At 35.4% G+C, this 21,860-nt stretch overlaps 1 protein-coding gene and 2 pseudogenes across 1 annotated transcript; 1 reads left to right on the forward strand and 2 right to left on the reverse strand.

Moving 5' to 3' along the window:
- Positions 1-11,156: 11,156 nt before the first annotated feature.
- On the forward strand, positions 11,157-16,530 carry LOC132042054 (2-succinylbenzoate--CoA ligase, chloroplastic/peroxisomal-like; annotated as a pseudogene).
- Positions 16,531-16,770: 240 nt separating this feature from the next.
- LOC132042015 (caffeoylshikimate esterase-like) lies at positions 16,771-18,188 on the reverse strand. Its single transcript, XM_059432664.1, has one exon. The coding sequence runs from the start codon at positions 17,971-17,973 to the stop codon at positions 16,984-16,986; it is 990 nt and encodes a 329-aa protein (XP_059288647.1). The 5' UTR covers positions 17,974-18,188; the 3' UTR covers positions 16,771-16,983.
- A 1,536-nt stretch (positions 18,189-19,724) lies between these two features.
- Positions 19,725-21,860, reverse strand: part of LOC132042043 (WPP domain-associated protein-like) — a 37,672-nt pseudogene continuing 35,536 nt past the window's right edge.

The following is a 21,860-nucleotide window of genomic DNA, read 5'->3' on the forward strand; positions in this document are numbered from 1 at the left end:
CCGTTACCGTTAAAGAACGATAGCATCTCTGGAACGACGTCGTTTGTAGTGGTAGTGGATGGTGATGATGTTGATGAGTTTTGATTCGTTAATCCGTGCTCAGCTGGACGGAGCTCTCTGGCATTTGATTGAAACAACGTTATGGACAATAATAATATGATGAATGTGAGTGCAACATTGTGGAAATAATACCTCATTGTAGTAGAAATGTTTGAAGGATTGTTGAATGGAAATGAAGAGTGGGGTATAGTAGTAGATGAGATTTTGGGGTTGTATGGTGGTGAATTGAGTGTAATATAAATGAAGTGGGAGCACATGTGTTGGTTTTGCCAGTTTGTCAAATTCTTTAATTCTTACAGACTGCGCGTGATTTCTTGTCGGCTGAGACATGTAATAAAACACTTAGAAGAAAGGTATATTTCCGTCCGTTTGTTAATTGGACTAACCAATTCTTTGGTTAAAATAGTCTTTTTTCCGTTACAGTTACTTAAAAAACTATTCACATAACTCGGAATAGTAAAAGTTTATCAGCATATGGTGTTTAAACATGTCTATACATACGCTTTTATTACTAAACGTAGTAAATCATGGTAAATTAGTTATAAGTATAGTTTAATGTAAATAGTAACTGTGATTAAATATTGACCGAGCGAAACATATGAAATTTAATAAGAGTAGCAAGTTATAGTGGATAAAGTAAAAAATTTACGGTTTTTGTAGGTATAAATTAATAGCCTCTACAAACTTGTTTTGTTTGGACGGAATTTAGGCATTTCTAACGTTATTTATTGGAACACAAATGAATGAATTGTCGTACTGTCTCAACGAGTGTGCATCTTCCTTTGTTCATTTTTTTACTTTTAAAGAAAATAAAGAATTTAGACTTCTATAAAATAATTTGTATCGTTTCTTCTTTTTGTATAAATCTCACAAGCTTTGAAATTTAAGTTCATTAAACTCAAGATATATGTTTTTTGACAGATTCAAACTTCATATTTTCTTATACTGTATTAAACTAACTTTCTAACTGATATTTAATTATTTAATTGTAAATTTATACTCCTGTGTACCAAAATAAAACTTCTTATCTAATCGAACCGTGCCATATAATACAGAACAAGTATTGAGATTATATATTAAAACATCTTAGTCGCAAAATTGTACACTCTCTAATATTTTACATCTTCCCTAAATCTCTAATCTATATCCTTCATTAACAATTTGCATACCCTCAATTCCATCCAGAAATTAATCAAACTCATTCAAATGCAGGGGCGGAGCCAGTAAGGGCCGAGGGGTTCATCCAAACACCCTTCGGTAAAAATTACACTATATATATAAGCTGAAAATTATTTTTTATATGTATATAGTAGAAGTTGAACCCCTTAACTTCTTTATTTGTCTACTTCTTTATATTTTTGGATTCCCTTAATTAAAATTCTGACTCTACTGCTGTTCAAATGAACGAAAAAAGAGAAGGTGGAGGTGGATGGATGGGGCGTGGGGGGGCGCGGGGGAGAGAAAAAGGTTGCTATCGGACACAAAAGTCAAATGCCCTAAAACCTATCAATGATAATGGGTCAGATATTTGGTATGCCTAATGCCTTCAATAATTGTGTTGCATTTAGTCAATTATCTTTTTAGAAAAAGATGTCTCAAAAATGGAAACTTTTTGAGATTTATTAATTAGTGCATCTAATTTGGGGACTTTTGGTAACATGCATGGTCATAATAGCTTCAATCATGCAGGCATATATTTTTACCATAAAGTTAGTCTTATTGAAAAAAATATCATTATTTAAATATCTGAGTTGAGATATAGAACGTTGTGAGGATTTACAAAATAAATAAATAAATACGACTAATTTTGGATAGAAAAAAATTCAGCAGATGTTTCAATTCTCAACTAATTTAAATTCGTGTCGCCTAATGTTCATTCAAGGGGAAAAATTTCATTTTCGCAGCTCTAATTCGAAACTTTTAATTAAGGGTACCTTGTAATTGATTAAATTCTGTTACGCTCCCATTATGCATCTTAACTCGTGTCTTATCTCGCATCACAGTTTTTCTTCCTTTCTTTTCAAGTGCAGGTTTACAAGGTTCGTGTGTTAAAAATTGCAGACAAAAGATCCAACATGGTCACTGAACCAACAAAGACAAATTTTATGTGGATGATGGGTCCCCAGCCAACAATTAGAAAATCAAACTCACAGTAGTCAGTACGTATAAATTTCTTGCTTCGTGTGGACATTTGTTCTTGTCCTCTTATTAAATTTGTGCCAACAGAACTGTTTCTGTTAATTTACTGGTGGTTCTTGTTGGTATAATGCACAGTGTTGGCACATGAAAAAAGCTGTTTTAGTTCACGGGAAAGTATTCTCAGGTGTTGTGTTTTGTTCTTTTGCATCTGAAGAATCCAAATTGTACCCAAAAGTATAATAATCTAATTAAAGATTCAAACATTTAATCAATTCTTATATACGCGTGCATGAACCTGTTGGCATTGCTTTAACATTAGCGGTGGGAAATTCACGTGTTAGGGTAAAAATGAATCAAATTAATAAACGGATCATGATAATTTATTTAAAGTATGCTTCAATCAAAATGTGTTAGACCAAGTAGGCTAATGAGTCGTAACTTAATTTGTCCAACATGGCCGTTTTTATATTTTCTTTTCCTTAAAAAAAGTGAAAGCTAATGTATTGTTAAAAAAATTATTAGCTTAAGTTCTTCAAATCTACTTAATTATAAGTATTTAAATTTGACTTTGTATGTTTGGATTTGCATTTTTATTTTGATCAGTTAGGTTACGCTCTTTTGACTCATTTTAACACAATAATTTAACTGGAAATTTAAGCTCAAGTCGTTAGGTCAAGTCAACAAACTAATTATAATTCAAGATTTGTAAAATTGAGTATCTTACTAAAAGATGAGTTGATTTTATCACGTCTATGCTACCACTATAGTAGATTGCCCTATAAAACTTACTAAAAGATGAGTTGATTTTATCACGTCTATGCTACCACTATAGTAGATTGCCCTATAAAACTTACTCGCACACATGTTTACACTAATATAATCTTGAATATGTGACACATGCCTTAACATATACATTTATAACTAAATCATAGTTAATTAATGCATATTCTCATCTTTAACTTATAGTTTGACCATGATAAATTATATGTTTGTGTAAACACAAAGTACTAGCAAATAATTTTACCATAAGTCTCCTCCCTCCTACTGGTTATTTCAGTTTTGGTGTGCTATTTCGAAGGCTGCTGTGCAAGACTATTTATAGGAGTCCGGAACCAAAATAACCTCAGAAAAAAGTTTTTGAACCAAACTACCCCAACGAAAAAAAAAAAAAGGTTACAAAACTGCCTTTAGCGCGAAAGAATGCCTTACTAAAGGGGTCCCTTTTTTGCCCTTTTGATTAACCCCTCTTTCATTACACTTTTTAACGTACTTTGATCATAGATTAATCATGCTTCGGGACCCCGAAACTTCAATATTTTATATAGAACCCTACTTAATTTTGTGCGATTAATAAGGTAGGCTCAATACATTAAGGATAAGAAAATCTTCGGATTCCGTTTTAGTGATTGAAAAGTGCTTTCGAATGCCATTTTTGTTTGAAGGCTTGGTGTCATTAGCTTTAAGTTCTTTACGAATACTTGGGTTTAGATTTAAGTTTACTATTTTTTAGTCAAAATTAAAGAGATTCATACAAATCTCAAAATAATTAAATTGCATCATTCATAACAATATGAAAATACTTAAACTTGTTCATTAATAAGAAACCCAAACTTTTTTAAAATACAATCATCAAAGAAAAAAAAAACTTAAAAACATTCATCAATTAATGCCCTTGAGTTGATCTTCCGCCACCACCGCGAGATGTGCCACTCTCATGCGAGATGTGCCACCGCCACTAGATGTGCCACCATTGCTAGATCTACCACCACGAAAGTTTCCTCCACCACGAGAGTACTTCCCACCATGAGATGTAGTTTGACCACCATGCCGTAAGGGACACTTGCGCTTATCATGACCAACATAATTGCAAAATGAGCATTTTCGAGTGTATCTCCCGGAACATCCATTTCATTATGAATACGGGAGTATGCTTTCTTTTTGAATTTACGGATAAATGCTTTATTTACAATCATTGAAAATGGATCCGATTAGGCCAATAACTCTCACTACCGTGGGTAGAACTTTTCAAAGATATGTTCTTGCATAATTTTCAAACCGTATATTCCTCGGCCATGTGCGCGAAGGCGTTCTTTCCCATTACGATAAAACACTTGAAGGCATGAGAACATGACATATGATATGATTGTCACTTACCGCATGTGCATGTTCTTGGAATCTCCAAATTGTGTGGACGTTACCTCATTTACCTTGCGCACACTTTTGTGAGTTCAAATATGCGCTCTCCTAGTTATACTCCATCCGGTCATGTTTCGAGCCTTATATTTGTGGAACTCGAACAATTGTGACGGTTTTGGCATCCATCTTAGACTCTTCTGTGCGTACGTGCTTTGGCCTCTTTTGATCTATTATCGACGAACCGCTCCATAACCTCGCTTAAAAGTCATTCTCACCATTGCGATGACGGGTAGTCCCCGTGCGATTTCAACAAACCATTGAATGACTCGTAGCCGTTTTTTGTCAAAGATACCCCATCGCCTACCTTCATCCCGGTGTAATGTCCATTTGTCTTTATCAATTGCATTCAACCAGCGGGAAGGCTTCCTCATTCGCCCGCTCTAATAATGTCCATCCGCAGTTAAACTTCTTCTCCGATGTTTCTTATCACGCCCACTTCCAATTGCAAAGTGTTGGGATTCAATATGCCTTTTGGAAGTTTGCCTTCAAATGCCTTAAACAATAACGATGGTAGGCAAAGGGTGGATGCAACCCCTGCAAATTCAACATATTGTGCAATGTGCCGGCATTTCCGTCCGAGATCACACATATTCCCATACGATCCTTAATAACGTGTTGCCTTAAGTAGTCCAAAAATATACCCCACGTACTAATGCTCTCATTAGCCGCAATTGCAAAAGCTAGAGAATATAGCTCCATTTGCATCCATTCCAAGCTGCAGTTAGCGACTTTATGTCGTATACCCCGTACACATGTGTTCCATCTATTCATATTACAGCCGACAATAAGCAAAACCATCAATGCATGGTTTGAATGCCCAAACACAAACTCAAAAAATATTCGGCACACATGGAGGCCGATTTGAGCTTCCATTCAACAACGGTACCATGATTGAAGTGTTATAGAGCCGCCATGTATCTACGGGCAACTTTTTGAAAGAGCCCTTCCAATCATAGTAGACTATCTTATGCACACCTACGCCCGAGATACGCTTTCCTCCTACTAACAAGCTTTGCTATATATACTTTCGACTACCGTAATATAATCTTTAATAGGGAACACGAATAAGTTGAAATATCGACATATAGCAACGAGGAACATTATATTAACACCAAAAAATAAAATAAACTTAGGCGAAGGGATACCTTGGGTTTTTTCCAATGTCGTCAACTAACACATGAGCAATCATATTGGTATCTAGATTGCAATGATCATCTGGAAGGTCACCCATATCACCAGTGTGCTTTGTGTAGAACTTTGAAATAGTCCACATCTTTTCGACAGTTCTTTACCACGGAGCATCCATTCGCAGCTTGATATTTTCGCTTGCAGACCAATGGCCAAAGTTTTCGTGTGGAATAGTCAACTTTAAACTCTCTCATCCCCTGGATGCAATAAATCTTAACAGCCCTTTTCAATGATTTTTTCGAGCTGAAAATCATGCCTTTTTCAATATGAGCCTTTCGTTTTAAAAGATCCACTGGCTCTTTCCACTAACTTCGCCGAATATGATCATCATCCCTAGTAAAGACAAAGGCATCCGGGCGATCTTGAAGATGATCAAGATAGGGATCTCATCGGAATGCCACCGAATGGGGTCGACTCTTCTTGTTGAAATTGGCTTTGCGCCGAACCGGAGTCGACTCTTCGCTCGAAACGGTTGCCTTGTGAATTCGATTCCTCATGGTCTTGGGCCGTTCATCATGTCTTGCAACAGTTCTACTTGATATTGAGGATTAGTTCCAACCTCAACCTCATCCTCACTTTGCTCATCGTCACTTTCCTCCGCATTAGGTATTTCCTCACTATCGCTCGATGATGTCACTATATAATTCGGATAATCCTCCACCATCCATAAAGGTCTTTGCCTATAATTTGGTGCAACCACCACATTCTCCCTACATAAGAAAGTAGAGTATTTTAACTACTACACATCAAATAATACTATTGATGTTAAAAAAATAGACGTCCGATAGTAATCAATCGCACCGAAACTTGAGGAAGGACCATTTTTTTGAGTAGTTGGATAGTGGTAGGATGTTCCAACTTTGATTCATCCATCCCGATTGAGGAGACCGTCCGATATGATCCATATCAGGTGTATAACCCCTAAATAATATAATCGACATCATTAGTAGCATTCAAGTGCCACTACACATAATAATAATAATAATGTAAAAAATGAATATTTACCACTGCCCATCAAATTGCTGACTTAAACTATCCAGAGGCATTTGGCTCATCAAAATTCCTTCATAAGTACTCATGTCAGGGTAATTGTGTCCACAAGTAGGTTCCGCTTGAGTGACTTCGACTGAATTCTAGACGGGGCTTCCCAACGAGGTCTATTCGGCTTCCGAGAGCCCTAGCCATGAATTCAAGTCGATTAATAGGGACCTTCTCTATGTACATTTCAAGGACGTTTAAAGTTATGCATTCCCTATAATCATAAGGCGCCTTCAAATAATCCGTCAAAAAACCATCGTCTTGAAGTACCACTGTCCATAACTAGTTACACCTTGCTGCGTAAATGAAATTGGATATTTTCCAATTATATATAAATCAAAATTACTCCTACTAACTTGTAGTCTATTATACAAGGCTTGGAGTAGTTTTGAGAATTTTAAGTCAAGTGAAAACTTAACATGGTATTTTGAGGGAGAATCATAGCGCAAATTATTTTTCTCGAATATAATTTGTCCGTCCCCGTAATAAAGAAACTCTAATTTTTGGAACATCTTCCATTTTTTGACTAATTTAGGAGGAGGAATACAAATGCAAAAACTTAGATGAAAAATTGGATGAAACTTAGAATTTGTGTTAAAAATTGGATGAAACTTAGAATTTTTCTCTCATTCGAAATCGTATTAATAAGATTTGAAGTTTGAATATTGAACCAACGCATGCATGCAATTAGTGTGTCTTGCGGTATTGCATAATGTTACATCAAATCAAATTAAGTACGGAGTGTTGCATAACGCATGAATTAAGAATTTCTCGCGTTATATCGGTCCCTCATAACGCGAATAGCAAATACCGAATATATTTGTTATTCGACATAACGCAAAATTCAAACGTTATATACGTATAACGCCACACAAAATTCCACACAAAATTGAGTTACTATGTCATTCTTTGACCAATTTAGAGATATTAGTCGTGTTATATCGTTCATTCCAAAAACATATTCGACGAATGGGTAGGACATGGGAATTGGGTGAAGATTTTCAATACGAAACAACCCGAACGAGAGATACAACCAACATTACAACAATAAGATGACGAAAGAGTGGAATTGGCGTGTTAGGGAGGTTGCGGACCTTTGAGCAAAAGTTAGCGTCGAGGGCTTAAACGCCCAAAAAAACGTGCTATGTCAATGCCTCGTGGAACTCCACAAGAGTATAATTTTGCCCATAACCGTTTTCACAAAGAGAATAATCGGATGCAAATACGTTACCTTAGGGTAGAATATGGTGTACATGGTAGCACAAGATTTAGATCCAATGGGATTCGGATGTGAGATTTCCGATGAAGATTAATATTTTTTTATATAAAGTAAGTGGTAGGGCCATAAAGACCCCCCCCCCCCCCCCCCCAACTACGAGTACATGGGGGTTTGCAACTATATAAGTAGCACTTTCTTTTGTTATTAGACTACAACGTATTCAATGTCGAGTAGTAGAAGCTCGGTTGGTCTTTACTCCTTCCAAAAGAACCAAATAGCGATTGATGATGAGAGTTCAAATCATAGCAGCTTTTCGAGCGATACCAAATTGATTTCAAACTAGATGAGCTAAATCCCTACCTTCTTATGTAGCGTAATGATGATTTCTCGTACGGTGAAACATTTAGATCCGAGAGAATATTATTGAGGTTTACGCCGAGAATGGTCACATTAGCTTGCCGAATCAGAACGTCTTGTTGGTGACTTGAAAAATCTCAACGCTCCAATCCCAACAAGGTACTCCATAACCATGCCTCAAGTAGGTCTAGAAACTTGCGAGCTTGCCGTGCAAAGGATTAGAAAAGAAAACAACACGTCGGCAAGACGATGTAGATTTTACATGCTAAAGTTGGCGAAAGAACAAGCATCATCAACCTGCAGGAGAACTAACATCTACCGAAAAAGATGTGTGTGGCAAGAAATCGCCAATATTTTTTCGAGGACGATATTGAAGACTTCTATTTTGATGATGATTAAGAATGTTGTGATTTTAGTTTTAAGTTTAATTTATGATGATGTTGTTATTTTGAAGAATATTAGTATGTTTAGTTTTTCATCAACTCAAGAGCATGAATTGATGAATGTATTTTAAGTTTTTTTTTTTTGATGATTGTATTTTTACTACTTTTGGTTTATTATTAAAGAACAAGTTTAAGTATTCATAAAGAACTTAAAGCTAATGACACCAAGCCTTCAAACAAAAATGGCGTTCGATCACTTTTCAACCACTAAAACGCAATTCGAAGATTTTCTTATCCTTGATGATTGGAGCTACCTTATTAATCGCACAAAAATAAGTAGGGTTCTATAAAATATGAAAGTTTCTGTTCCAAGCATGATTAATCTATGGTCAAAGTACGTTAAAAAGTGTAAACGAAAAAGCGGTTAACCAAAAGGGCCAAAAAAAAAAGCAGTTTAGCGCAAGAAATTATCATCGCGCTAAAGCACTTAACGGTGCTATCCGAAGCTTTTTTAGCGCGTAATTTATCGAGCTAAAGGCGCTTTTGTAACTTTTTTTTTTTTGTTGGGATAGTTTGGTTCAAAAACTTTTTTTTTTTGCTATTTTGTTACCTTCGACTCTATTTATAGCCACTATGAGGCGAGACGTAAACTTTAAGACGTGGGGCAGCGTAAACCTCACGGATTTTCTACTTTTAAATTTCAAATGTAGAAGACTAAATAAAATTGTGAACTAACACATAAAAGTTGTGTAAATGAAAAGAAAAAAAAAAAAACCGGATATGGAAAACTAAGATAAGGGACTTATTGTGACTCAACATTACATCTTCTGATCTTTTCTTATTTTTTTTGGTCATTCGCACAAATACCCTTATTTGGGGCGGTCTTTAATTTTTATCCTTTGACGTTTTAAGTGGCCAAAAGTATCCTTGAGATTCTGGATTCAAACCCCAACAGAGTATAAAAAAAAAAAAAAAATCCGCAAGGCAGAATTTCGTCACAAATTAGGCCTATTTAGGTAAAAGTTAGACCTTAAGGCCTAACTTCTGTAGAATTCCAGCAAAGTAAAAAAAGAAAATTCGTAAGGCAAGTTATGCCTTAAGACATAGTTTTTATATAAATGTTATGCCTAAGACTAATTTCTATATAACTACAAAAGTTATGCCTTATAAGGCCTAACTTGGAACTACAGCCAAAACTAAGTCATGCCTTATAAGGCCTAACTTTCACGAAACCTAACCTTGCGATTTTTTTTAATTGAGCTAGGGTTTAAATTTAGAACCTCGAGGTATTTTCGGACGCCTTTTTAAGTGTAGGACAAAAATTAAAGATGAGCAATTTGAGGGACAAAAATTAAAGACCAGCGCGTTTGAAGGGCAATCCGCGTTTTTTCCAAATGTTCAATTGGACTGATTTGTCCAATCCATTGCAAGTCCCTTATGTATCAGCCTACTTGTTAATAATAAAGGGGCGATTTGCAGGGTTGTCTTTCGCTGGGGGTGGTCTTTAATTTTTGTCTAAGATAGAATTTTGAAGGCAAAACTCTGCGTAGAATTTTAGCCTGAGGGTAAAATTCTGCCTTAAGGCAGAGTTTTGAAGGTAAAATTACCTTGCGAATCTAAAAGTCTGTCTTGCGAAAATTCCTTCTTTTTTTTTTTACCGAGTTGGGATTCGAACTAAGAACTTCGGGATATTAGGCGAAGGACAAAAATTAAATACCACCAATTTGAAGGACAAAAATTAAAGACTACCCTAAATGAAGGACAATCCGCGCAAAAAAAGATAACAAAGTCTACAACTTTCGAGCCCCTAAATCAAATTTCAAATCTTCTTGATATACTTTGTTTCGCAATCTTCCCATAATTTGGAGTACAAAGATAAGATAAGGATAGGATCCGATCCACTTCACAACTTTTCCATATTTTTCCAGTCTATGGCTCACATGGGTCCTCAAAGCAACGATCTATTTTGGACATCGCTCTTTTGGCATTTTCTCCCCTAATATCCTTCAAATTTACTGTCGAATCCTTAGTACACAAGTACTACTTCACTCATAATATATTTATCAAATTTACACTCTCAAGTGTCAATTTACATAGTCTCTACTTGCAATTTTTAAACAAAAGAACTTTGAATTTACTTATTTCTTGAACTTGATTAGTCTCGAAATCTCTTATGGATGGAGATAGGTCGATTGTCATGATTCATTTAGTAAAAAGAGTTTAAGTTATATGTTTTGTCGGTTTAAAAAAAACTTTTATCCTATCAGATTACTAAAATTAAAGTATATCTACATGTAAGCAGTTCAATTAAAATGTGAAATTTATAATCTTAAAAATAATACATATTAACATAAAAATAATACGATGATACTTTGCTATCCAATTAATTCATACCTTCTCCGTCCTTGTATCCATTATTTGAACAATCCATTTAAAGAGAAAAACAAGAAACAAAAGTCATTTAAAATTTCTTAATATCATCTTAAAAAGCTTACTTGGATATTTAACCAAATTGACTCTTCAAAATATAACTGGCCAATATTTAGAATTTTGATACGGTCAATATTTGGGTATGGACAAAATGGTTATCCAATTACTGTAGTTCAATGACAACCAAACGATACCCAAACTCCAAATGAAACTCTTATCACTTATTCTCAAACGTCTCATGCAAAACTAAAAAAAAAAATAGCTGTTTCGTTTGCTCAAACGCAAAGGATTTAGGAAATTCCAAATTTATCCTCTAGAGAAATGGCTAATTACTCTAAGGCTCACGTTTGCCAGTGCTTAAGCCGGCTGTTGACGGTTCGCCGTAGTTCAACGGTAATGATAATGGGAGAAAGAAGAAAGACCGGTATGGAAGTAGTTGAGGCAGTTTTGGGCCTGGTCCATGGGCTTATTCAACTGGACCTTAAGCCCGGTAATGTTGTCGCCATTTCCGCTCTTAACAGGTACTCCTTGACTTCTTAGTATTAATCATCTGCTTCCATTTTAATAGGAAACTTACGTAAATGTACCGTCGCCCAAACTTAATTATCGGTAATAGCCCAAATATACAAAATCTATACACTGATATGTATATTATAGATATAGTAAAGGTATATTTTATGTATAGTATATGTATATTGTAGTTATAGTATATGCATGCGTAAGTATAAATACACAAAACCTGTATATTTATTGGGCTGTAATTTTCCCATTTTTAAACTAGCTGCAAATGTACAACTTCCATTGCATTAGGTGGCTGTACCTTTTAGCCTTCTCAGTTCCACACGGTCACTTATATAATGTGAAAAGAATAATAGAAAATAAAAGGTAAAATGGCTGGACATTTTGATGCTTCACATTACAAATAATACCATGTATATCCTTTTGCTCCTTTTGAAGTTTGAACAATATTTCTTTGTAGAAGTTCTAAGTTGATTTTGATGGTTAAAATTACATAAGTTAAGGAATTAACTACTAGTAATTGTTAACATATTTGGTATTTCATAAAAGTATGACTTTTCGATGGTGTATTTTGTTAGAGAAGATAATGGAGTAAGTTATATGGAAGTTTCAAATTCAGACTAACTGCCTGTTGGTACATTCTACATGATCCTTAGTGATTGTTAGTCCTTTGTTTTACATTTGAATTTCTCAATTTGCTTAATGTTAGTCATTTTATTTTAAGCTATTATCTTTCCTCTGTAACAAGGAACCTTGAGGATTTAATTAAATCGAAAAGGCGTGAAAAATGAATTAAAAGCTGGAAATAGTTATGAGGTGTTATTTTCATGGCAATTCTCAAATTGTATTGCGTCATTTTTGCCACTGAACTATCCTTAAATTTTTAAGAATTCTTTTTCATTATCCAAATTTTATTGCAGTGATCTTTATTTGGAGTGGTTACTGGCAGTTGCATATGTAGGAGGAATTACTGCACCTTTCAATTACCGTTGGGTAAGTACACTAACACACACACACACTCTCAATCTCTAATAGTCCATTTTCTTCTAACATACCTGGAAGACTATTTTTTGTATTATCCTCCGTTTCTCCAATCTAATTCAAGATAATTTAACGTGGCAAATCATTCTAGAGAATAGTTAATGCTGATTATAGGTGGATATTTTGTGTTAAAAAAGCACAGATATCCAGCTACTGTCATCATTAATTTTCTTTAGGATGACCACTGATTAAACAAATATTTGTGCTTTTTTTTTTTTTTTGGTTGGCTTTTTATGTTTAAGCTTGCGCTTTTCTTGATTTATGTGTGACTAGTTGCCTCTTTTTTCAATATCAGTGACAGTTTATTAGCTCTTGATTTCATTCCGCTATGCATGCACCTCGAAATTTTTAATTTTTTTATAGTTTCTGATTTAAGGATTCACACGAATTACCAATATCTTACCTGTAGGACATGTTCTATATTTACTCAATATGAGCAGTCCATGTAACATAGCTCTTTGTTGTAAAGAGTTTAAACATATGTAAACTTAATTTCTATGAGGAAACTGAAAATAGGTATCATGAATAAGTACTAGTATCACGGCAAAGAATCAATTTCTGTATAATATAGATTGAAGAAACTGTTCTGGATACAAGCATGTCCTCCTAGTAACTGTTCTCAGCTTGCAGAGCCTGGAAGAAACAAGAGCAGCTCTTCAGGTAGCAAAGCCAACAATGTTGGTCCATGACGCAACCTGTAATTTCTGGAACTTCTAGTCCTTTGCTGATTCTGTGCCTTCTCTGAGGTAAGTCCTAATGGATAATCCTAATGAAGTTAATAGCACTAAGATTGGTATGTGTTCAAGCATTCATGACCAGTATGAATATGGATAAATCTTCTTCTGTTTATTAATTTATCATACTTACATACACATATACCAGGATTAACTACTGAACAGCTGAAAAGAAGTTGCAAAAGGCATTTAACAGCAGACTACCTGTGGCCACCTCAGGAAGCAGCTATAATATGCTTTACTTCAGGTACATGCTCACTACCTTTCCACAAGCTTATTTGTTGTTCTTCATTTTCTTTTCCCTGATTCAGAATGTGATATTCAAATCCCCTCAGACCGACGGAAACTGACAATATGAAGTTCTAAGAGAAATCCGGTAGTGGAAACCTCTTTTTTAATTAAGGAATGTAAATTTTATCTCAAAATTTTATCTGGATCAGATTAGGAAAATATCTTGTTCCTTAGCCTCAGTAAAGTTATTTGGCTATTAGCAAAATTCTTGAACAAGAAGATGGTCATTTTGTATGTCATACTAACAATTTACTCCACTAAGAAGTGTAGGTTGAGTCATTGAACTGCATGTGCAAAGTAATGCTTATCTGTTCAATTGTGAAATGATCTTGTGTCTCCTGTTCTGGTACAAGGAGTATTTCTAAGTCCTTTGACTTGTATTTATGATTTTTTTTTTTTTTCTGTTTCTTAATGACAATAGGAACCACAGGGAGGCCAAAGGGAGTTACCATAAGCCACTCAGCTTTGGTGGTGCAATCCCTTGCAAAAATTGCAATTGTTGGCTACGGTGAGGATGATGTATGCTTATCTACTATGATAAAACATGATATGAATGTTGCAACGTAGATATAGTACCCAATTGTTTGAAACACGTGCCAAGCTGATTCATGTTATGGTTCTTGCAGGTCTATTTACACACTGCGCCACTTTGCCACATTGGTGGTATATCATCAGCCTTGGCCATGCTAATGGCAGGCGGTTGTCATATTTTACTACCAAAGTTTGAAGCTAAATTGGCTGTTGAATCCATAGACCAGCATAATGTAACTTCTTTCATTACAGTTCCAGCTATGATGACTGATCTAATCTCTTTTTATAGGTAAAGCACTCAGCTATTCTACATGATTCAAAGACAAATTTCAATGGGATTATCTTTTGAACAAAATTGAAGTGAACCATAACTGTATGGGCATACATATGATCGGATTATCAAGCTTTTTCCTTATAAATTCACTGCCAATATTCATTTGTGGCATTACCTCCTTTAGATTTTACAAGGAATACTTTTTGCGATGTCCTGTTCAAGATTAAAAGAACTTTGTTTCTCTTTTTGGCCCAGATTTTAGTGGCGGTTGATTCTTTTCTAGGTTTCTCTCCATGGACATACTGAGTTCATGATAAGTGCAAATATTTGATTCTACTTTCACTTGTCGTAGGACAAAGCACATACCTGTAGGGTCCAAATCTGTGAAGAAGATTCTCAATGGTGCTGGGGGTCTTTCATCTGATCTTATCAAAAATGCGATTGAGATTTTCCCGAGGGCTAAACTTCTTTCAGCTTACGGTATGTCAGTCTAGTGACCAGTTGACATATTTTCCCCGTTCAAACTCATCGTTTCTTAACAAAACATTTGTTGATAGCAGAAGATTGCATGTTTAAAGTGAGGTTCCTGATGTAGGACATATATCATCTTCCAAATTTATAGTGGCACAAGTCCTAGCCTTCTTGGTGTATTCTGTGAAGTTAGTTTCAAGAATATTGATCTACGCTTCCCTAAAAACAGCATTCTGTCTCAGTCGTGCTTTCCTGATAAGTACTCTTTAAATATTTTGTAGGAATGACAGAGGCATGTTCTTCTCTGACTTTCATGACTCTTTATGACCCTACCAGAGAAAGTTGTATGCAGCATTCTTATGCCAACAGCTCCAATTTGGCACATAAACCAGATGGTATCTGTGTTGGAAAACCAGCTCCACATATTGAAATAAGAATTGCTGGTGATGATTTTTCTTGTATAGGGAGGCTCTTGACACGAGGTCCCCATGTAATGCTTGGATACTGGGGTCAAATGCCAATCAATAATTCTTCTCCAACTGATGAATGTTGGCTTGACACTGGTGATATAGGGCATATAGATGATTGTGGAAATATCTGGCTCATTGGGCGCTTGAAGGGTCGAATAAAGAGTGGAGGCGAAATGGTTTATCCTGAAGAGGCAAGCATCCAAGACTTTAATGCTTTTGTTCTCTTCGATCAGTCGAGCAATCAACACAAACAAGAGCAACCTCCTTGATATCTTTTAAGTTGATGAGCAAATGATAGTTATGTGTTACGTAGTTAATTTTTTGTAATGGAACACCATGCATTCTGTTTGCATTGGTAATGATTCAGTGAGTTTTGTTTGTGGCTCAGGTGGAAGCTGTTTTAACGCAACATCCAGGGATTTCTGCTAGTGTTGTTCTTGGGCTTCCCCACTCTCGCTTGACTGAGATGGTCGTTGCCTGTATCAGGCTGAAAGACAATTGGCAGTGGACTGATTCAAGTTCGAATCATCCGGATAACAAGAACGAGCAATGTTTGTCCAGCACTGTCCTCCAGAACTTCTGCAGAGCGAGAGATTTGACAGCGTATTTTCTTTTTTCCTTAGTTGTTCAAGTGAATTCGATTGCAGCAAGTCTATCTCATGTTCCATCCCCAACCTCACCCCTCTCTTGATGCTTGGCATGATCTGATTCATATCGATGACATGAAGTATTTTGCAGGTTCAAAATACCCAAGAATTTTGTGTTGTGGAAAAATCAATTTCCAGTGACAACAACAGGGAAATTAAGAAGAGATCTTATGAAGAACTTATAGGCAGTTACAACCCAGCAGACTATGACTCCACTATATTATTTTCTTGCATTTGGTTTGAGAGGCTAACTACATGGTAAGAGAATCATTAGAAAGAAACAAATACTGGAAATTTTATGACATGGTGCTCGGAGAATATGCAGCTGTTCCTCACAGCAGATTATCCATTTAATTCTGTATCTCAAGTTTATTTGATGTATTAGTTATTTCCCCATTAAGTTGTAACTTACAGGATACTTTTTTATTTCATTACTCATATATACTCGTACAAATTCTTCTTTGTTCTCTATGTAACATCAAGTTGAACAACATCCTGATTCATTGAAACTGAATGATCGTGAAGTTGAATATTGTAGTGCATCTCTTTCCCAATTTTTGTTATTTCTTGCTTATTAGGCATTGCTAATCAAAATAAAAGCTCACTATTGTTGCAGGAGTCAATGAAATAACTGAACCAAGTGCTGAACTCTTAAAGAGGGATCCATGTTGCTTCAGAACCTTATATCTCAGTAGTAGTTACTTTTGAAAATTATCATGCCAAGACTCCATCATTTAAGCATATGGAACATCATCATGAAATGAATAATACTTTAGTAGGACGGAAACTGCTCTGACAATATCAGTAATTACAGTAGATTTTATTATTTATTATTATTACATGAAAAGAGAATTTGCCGAGGGCCTATCGGAAACAGCCTCTCTTCTCCCAAGGTGGGGGTAAGGTCTGCGTACACTCTACCCTACCCAGACTCCACTTGTTTGACTACACTGGGTATGTTGTTGTACATGAAAAGAGAATTTCTGACGATGTGTCTAAACATCTGAAGAACTTAAGATCATCTCTTCGATTTTTGTCAAGTTTGCTCTCACCTCAATCCATGACCGCGTAGTATTGAAAACAAGCTCCACACTTTCATTTGGTTCACCTATCAATTGGTGCCCCATTCCCGGGTAAATTTTCATAGTCTTATCGTTACTTCCTGCCGATTTATACACAAATTTTGCAGCTTCAGGATCACATACCTTATCATCCCCACCTTGAAGAATCAGCAAAGGGACTTCTAGTTCATGACAGTTCCTCTGTATATACTCACAGACTTTCAGAAGCTCTAGTGCAGTGGCAGCTGGTGGCTTCTGGGAAGCCAGGCGATTTGGACTTTTTAAGACAACTTTTTTCTTCCACTCCTCCTTGTATGATTTAGATGCAGGTGGTTTGGTGATCACAATCCTCCAAGATGGTGCTATGAAGGCGGCCAATGGTAGTAGCTTCTCCAATGGCCAAACAGGTTTGTATTTCTGTGACACTCCAAACATCGGTCCACTTAATATCAGACCATTCCATACAGTCTTTTGCCTTAGACATATGAGTGTAGCAATTGCACCACCTAATGACTCACCATACAGGAAAACTGGGAGCTCTGGGTGATCAACACGAGCAGAGTCAAAGTACTGTATGCAATCTTGGATTACGGGTTGAATATTTGGTATGTCACCAGGTGAGCCTTCTGAGTAACCATGACCTTGTAGGTCGAGAGCACAGACGAAAAAACCAGCTTTCGCCATGGCTACTGCATTTAGCTCGAAAAGCCAGCTGCTTTCGGACGTATAGCCATGAATCATGCCCACAAGGCCTCTTAACTGATTAGTTGATTCAGGCTGCCAAGATTGTGTGAATATCTTCATGTTTTGTTTGTTTAACATGAAACTTTGTTCGTGAATTATTTTATGCTGCTTGTAAAACTCTTCTCTTGTCATGTCTCCGTAAGGGCTGTTCTCATTGGATTGGAAAATTGGGTGAGACATTGTGTACTAGTGAGTATGTCTGTTTGTGTGTTTAGCTGAGGTTTGTGTCTTTTTCAAGAATTTTGAAGGTACTGAATGTGACTACTTTGCCTTGATATATATACACACATATGAATTATGTATGATATGTCTATGTTGGTCAAGAGTACAGATCAGTTGGGAGTTTAGCCTGCCAACTGTTTCATGCTGGGGCAATAAATGGAAATATGAGACATGAAATCATTTACTTAAAATTAGATATGATTTTATTTTCTGACCAAAAAAAAAAAGATATGATTTTATTTCCGCACCAAATTTGGCTTCCTTTTAGTTGAGGAATAAATTTCTGGTCTTTTTTTATTGCATTTTTTAGTGTTAAATTGGCAACTTTTTAATGTAGTAATTAAGAGGCTGGTGATTTCCTTCATAGTTATCCTACATGTACATGTTCTAGTGATATGATTTAAGGGCTAATTAGCTATGTCCTTAGACATGCCATGTAGCGTTGCCAACTTATAAATTAAAAGTGAAACTTATTAAATTTTAGACAGGATACATCGTTACTCCTAAACTTGACACGGTTTATTCAAAGGCACACATCATTCAACAATCAACATTGCCAGCAAAGAGCTAAGGCAACAAATTATCACAATGCAACTTCAGTTCAGGTTCCACAACAAGTAGTTGCAACATGTAACACAAACATCCTTGAATGGGGAATGGAATTTTCTAAGTCTAAAATCAACTCAAACTCTGGTATTCAAAACAACACATCAGGAAGAAAAAAAAAAAAAAAAGACTTCTTCGACAAGTAAATACTATATATTATCGTTACAACAAAACAAAAACAAAAATCTTAAATGCCAATGATGCTACTCGCCTACTCCTTCAAAGCAAGTGGATTCAATGGAGACATAGGCCTTCTCACAATATGTGCTAGATTTGTTTTTTTCTCTTTTTATAGATCATGACTTCTTGCTAATAATTTTGAAGTATTTTTTCATTCAAATGTTTGAAATCTGCTGTCTTTTTCTTTTATGAGGGGTAGGTGGAGATCTATATTTATATGAAGCTTACAAATTAATGAATTGAGTATTAAAGTTCTGATACAATTTTATTTAACATCGGGGGAAATACATATCGATTAACTATATTAAAGCATAAGAGATTTGTGTAAAAAAAGCATTTATCATACGTCTAATTTGTTTCTTCACTAGATGTATCGTGCATTTAATGATTTAGTGCAAATAATTGGAAAATCAAAGCAAAGCGAGAGAACAAGACAAAAAGAATAAAGGTAATAATGGATAAGCAAAAAGAGGCAAATTTTCATTCGATAAATAAGTTCACAAGAATCAGACAAGATTTAAACAGTTAACAGATTTTGAATTTTTAAAAATTGTGAAAATCATATAAAATAAAATTAACACTAAAATGGTACTATCATATAAAATAAAATTAACACTAAAATGGTAATATCTAAAATTATGAAACGTCTCAGAGTGAAAAAGTTTAAATTAAGGTCTTCCTTTTACCCTCAGGGGCATAAGGGATAAAGGGAAGGCTTGACTCTTCAGTAACCAAATTCCTCAAGAGGGTGCAAATTACTCATTTCTCCCAATCAAGGAAAACATTAGAACAAGTCCAAAGCTCAAAAAAATATTCTAAATCACTGTCAATGGACAGCAAGGAAGAATCCAACTAATTTATGGAGAGAAACAATGCCAGTTCCTGAATTGGAATATCTAATTAGGGGAAAAGACGATCAAAGAAAAGATGATAAACAAATGGATTTCCGTAAAATTAAAACTAGCCAAAGTAGTCCGTAAATTTTGCTTCGTATATACAAGAAAGCTGACAAATGTACCTAAATTACCTAAAATTTCACAGCTGCAACTATAGTTGTTGGGTTTTCCCTGCCTGATGATACAAAATATACAGAACAAACTAGGATCCCCTTTACAAGCCAGGTCAGTTGAGCTTCAAAAACTTTTCCTTATTTTAATTAAGTTGCTACAAATTAATACTACATCTCTGTCACACTAACTAAAATCTGTTTTTCTAGCTTCGTGTTGAACTTCAAATGGTACTAGCCAAGATGGAGGAACACAAAAATCCAGGAACTGTCTATTATCTGTTCAACAAAAGAAAGAAGAATCAATAAAAGGTTGATTTATGAAAGAAACAGTTAAAAGAAAACCTAAGATATGTTGAATGTCTTGCAACAGGCGTGATTACAAGCTACTTTGCCTGTTATTTGTATACTTCTGTTTTTGTGGTGTTTACCAATTTACCGAGCGAAAGGAGTTCATTTCCTCCTCCAAATATTCAATGTATTCTCTATATTGTTCCTTTGAACACGAAAAACAATTGTTCAACACAACATGAAGAAAAATCATCAATCCTTCATCAATGGTGCTCTTATTACAATCGACATTTTTTTATCAATAGCCATTTTGTGGTTAGCTTATAGAAGATTCTTTTGCTCTATGGCTTTAGCCACTTCTGAATCTGCAAGTCTTTTCACCTATGTGTTTCCTCTTTCTGCCACAGCTGCTTATTAGCATCTTCAATATTCATGATTTCACCAACTCCACCTTTGATTTTTTTTTTTTTTTGGCTTTTTTGATTCCTATTTGAAATTTCCTAAAGCAGCCTTTTTTTCCTCTGCCCTTTTCCTTTCAAGATCACTCCTTTCTACATCAGCCCTAGTTTTCTCAACCTTTCATTTTTTTTGTTAAACTCAGCTGTTTTCCTCTTATTCAGTTCCCTTTTTTTACAACCCAGAAATCCCTGAGGACTAATGGTGCACAGTTACAAAAAACAGTTAATTTACTTTGGTTCTTTTCCTTTTCTTGAGTAGGAGACGACACATGAAGAATATTAGTCACTGCAGATACAACAAAATGAATAGCTCAAGCAAAAGTTTAATTTTTCAGCAAATGTTTTTATTACTCCCTCCGTTCATTTTATACGGCGACATTTGACTGGGCGCGGAAATTAAGAAACAAAGAAAGACCTTTAATTCATGGTTACCTATTCAAAAGAAAGACCTTTAGTACATACCAAAGGTATTGTTACAACTTGTGGGGACTTAAACATGCCTTGACATTTATATGGGTATAAGAGCATGTCATTAGAGGTAAAATGATAAGCAGGTATAGAAAGGTGTCATTCTTGTTAGAACAAACTAAAAAGGAAAGAGAACTACTTAAATTGGAATATAGACAGTAACAGAGCAACTTAGTGTTCAGGAAAAATATCAATAACTACACATTCTCATAGAGTTTGTCTTAGAGGCTGATCTAGCTAACAACAATGGAACCAAATGTTATGCATATCACCTACTGAAAAGTGAAAAACTATACTTTAGCAGAAGAAAAATTACCTTAAGCAGGAGATGATTTTACTAGCTTGGTAGACTCTCCAGTTAATTCCCTTTTGATCACCTTAAGAATCTCCATAATCTGCATTAAAGTAAGCGACATGTAAACAAGATATAATATTTGCCCGATAAATGCAATTGCATGCTTCAGAAGTGACACAAGTTTATATTGGAAGTAGCTTCCCTCCCTAGCCCGAAATACCCGAATATCTTCAATGGAAGAGCAAGAGCAGTAGGACTATAGTTTTTATCCCTTGTCGTTTGACCTTTAACCACTGCATTGTAAAAGTTGCACATGCTAACAACTGGATACCCAGCTAACAACTTATCCTTCGATTGGAAGAAGTGAAAACTTTATGTTCAGATGCAAAGGACAAATTCTCAATTTTGGAGCCTACCTGAACATACTTGAAGAATATTGGAACTTGGAGATGACTATTAAACACATACAGCTGAATCCTTAAAAGCCAGACTAACACTTGTCTCACAAGAAAATTTGATATAATATATCTTTTAAGACGTG

Source organism: Lycium ferocissimum, chromosome 2, assembly GCF_029784015.1.
Source record: "Lycium ferocissimum isolate CSIRO_LF1 chromosome 2, AGI_CSIRO_Lferr_CH_V1, whole genome shotgun sequence".
Classification (NCBI taxonomy): domain Eukaryota; kingdom Viridiplantae; phylum Streptophyta; class Magnoliopsida; order Solanales; family Solanaceae; genus Lycium; species Lycium ferocissimum.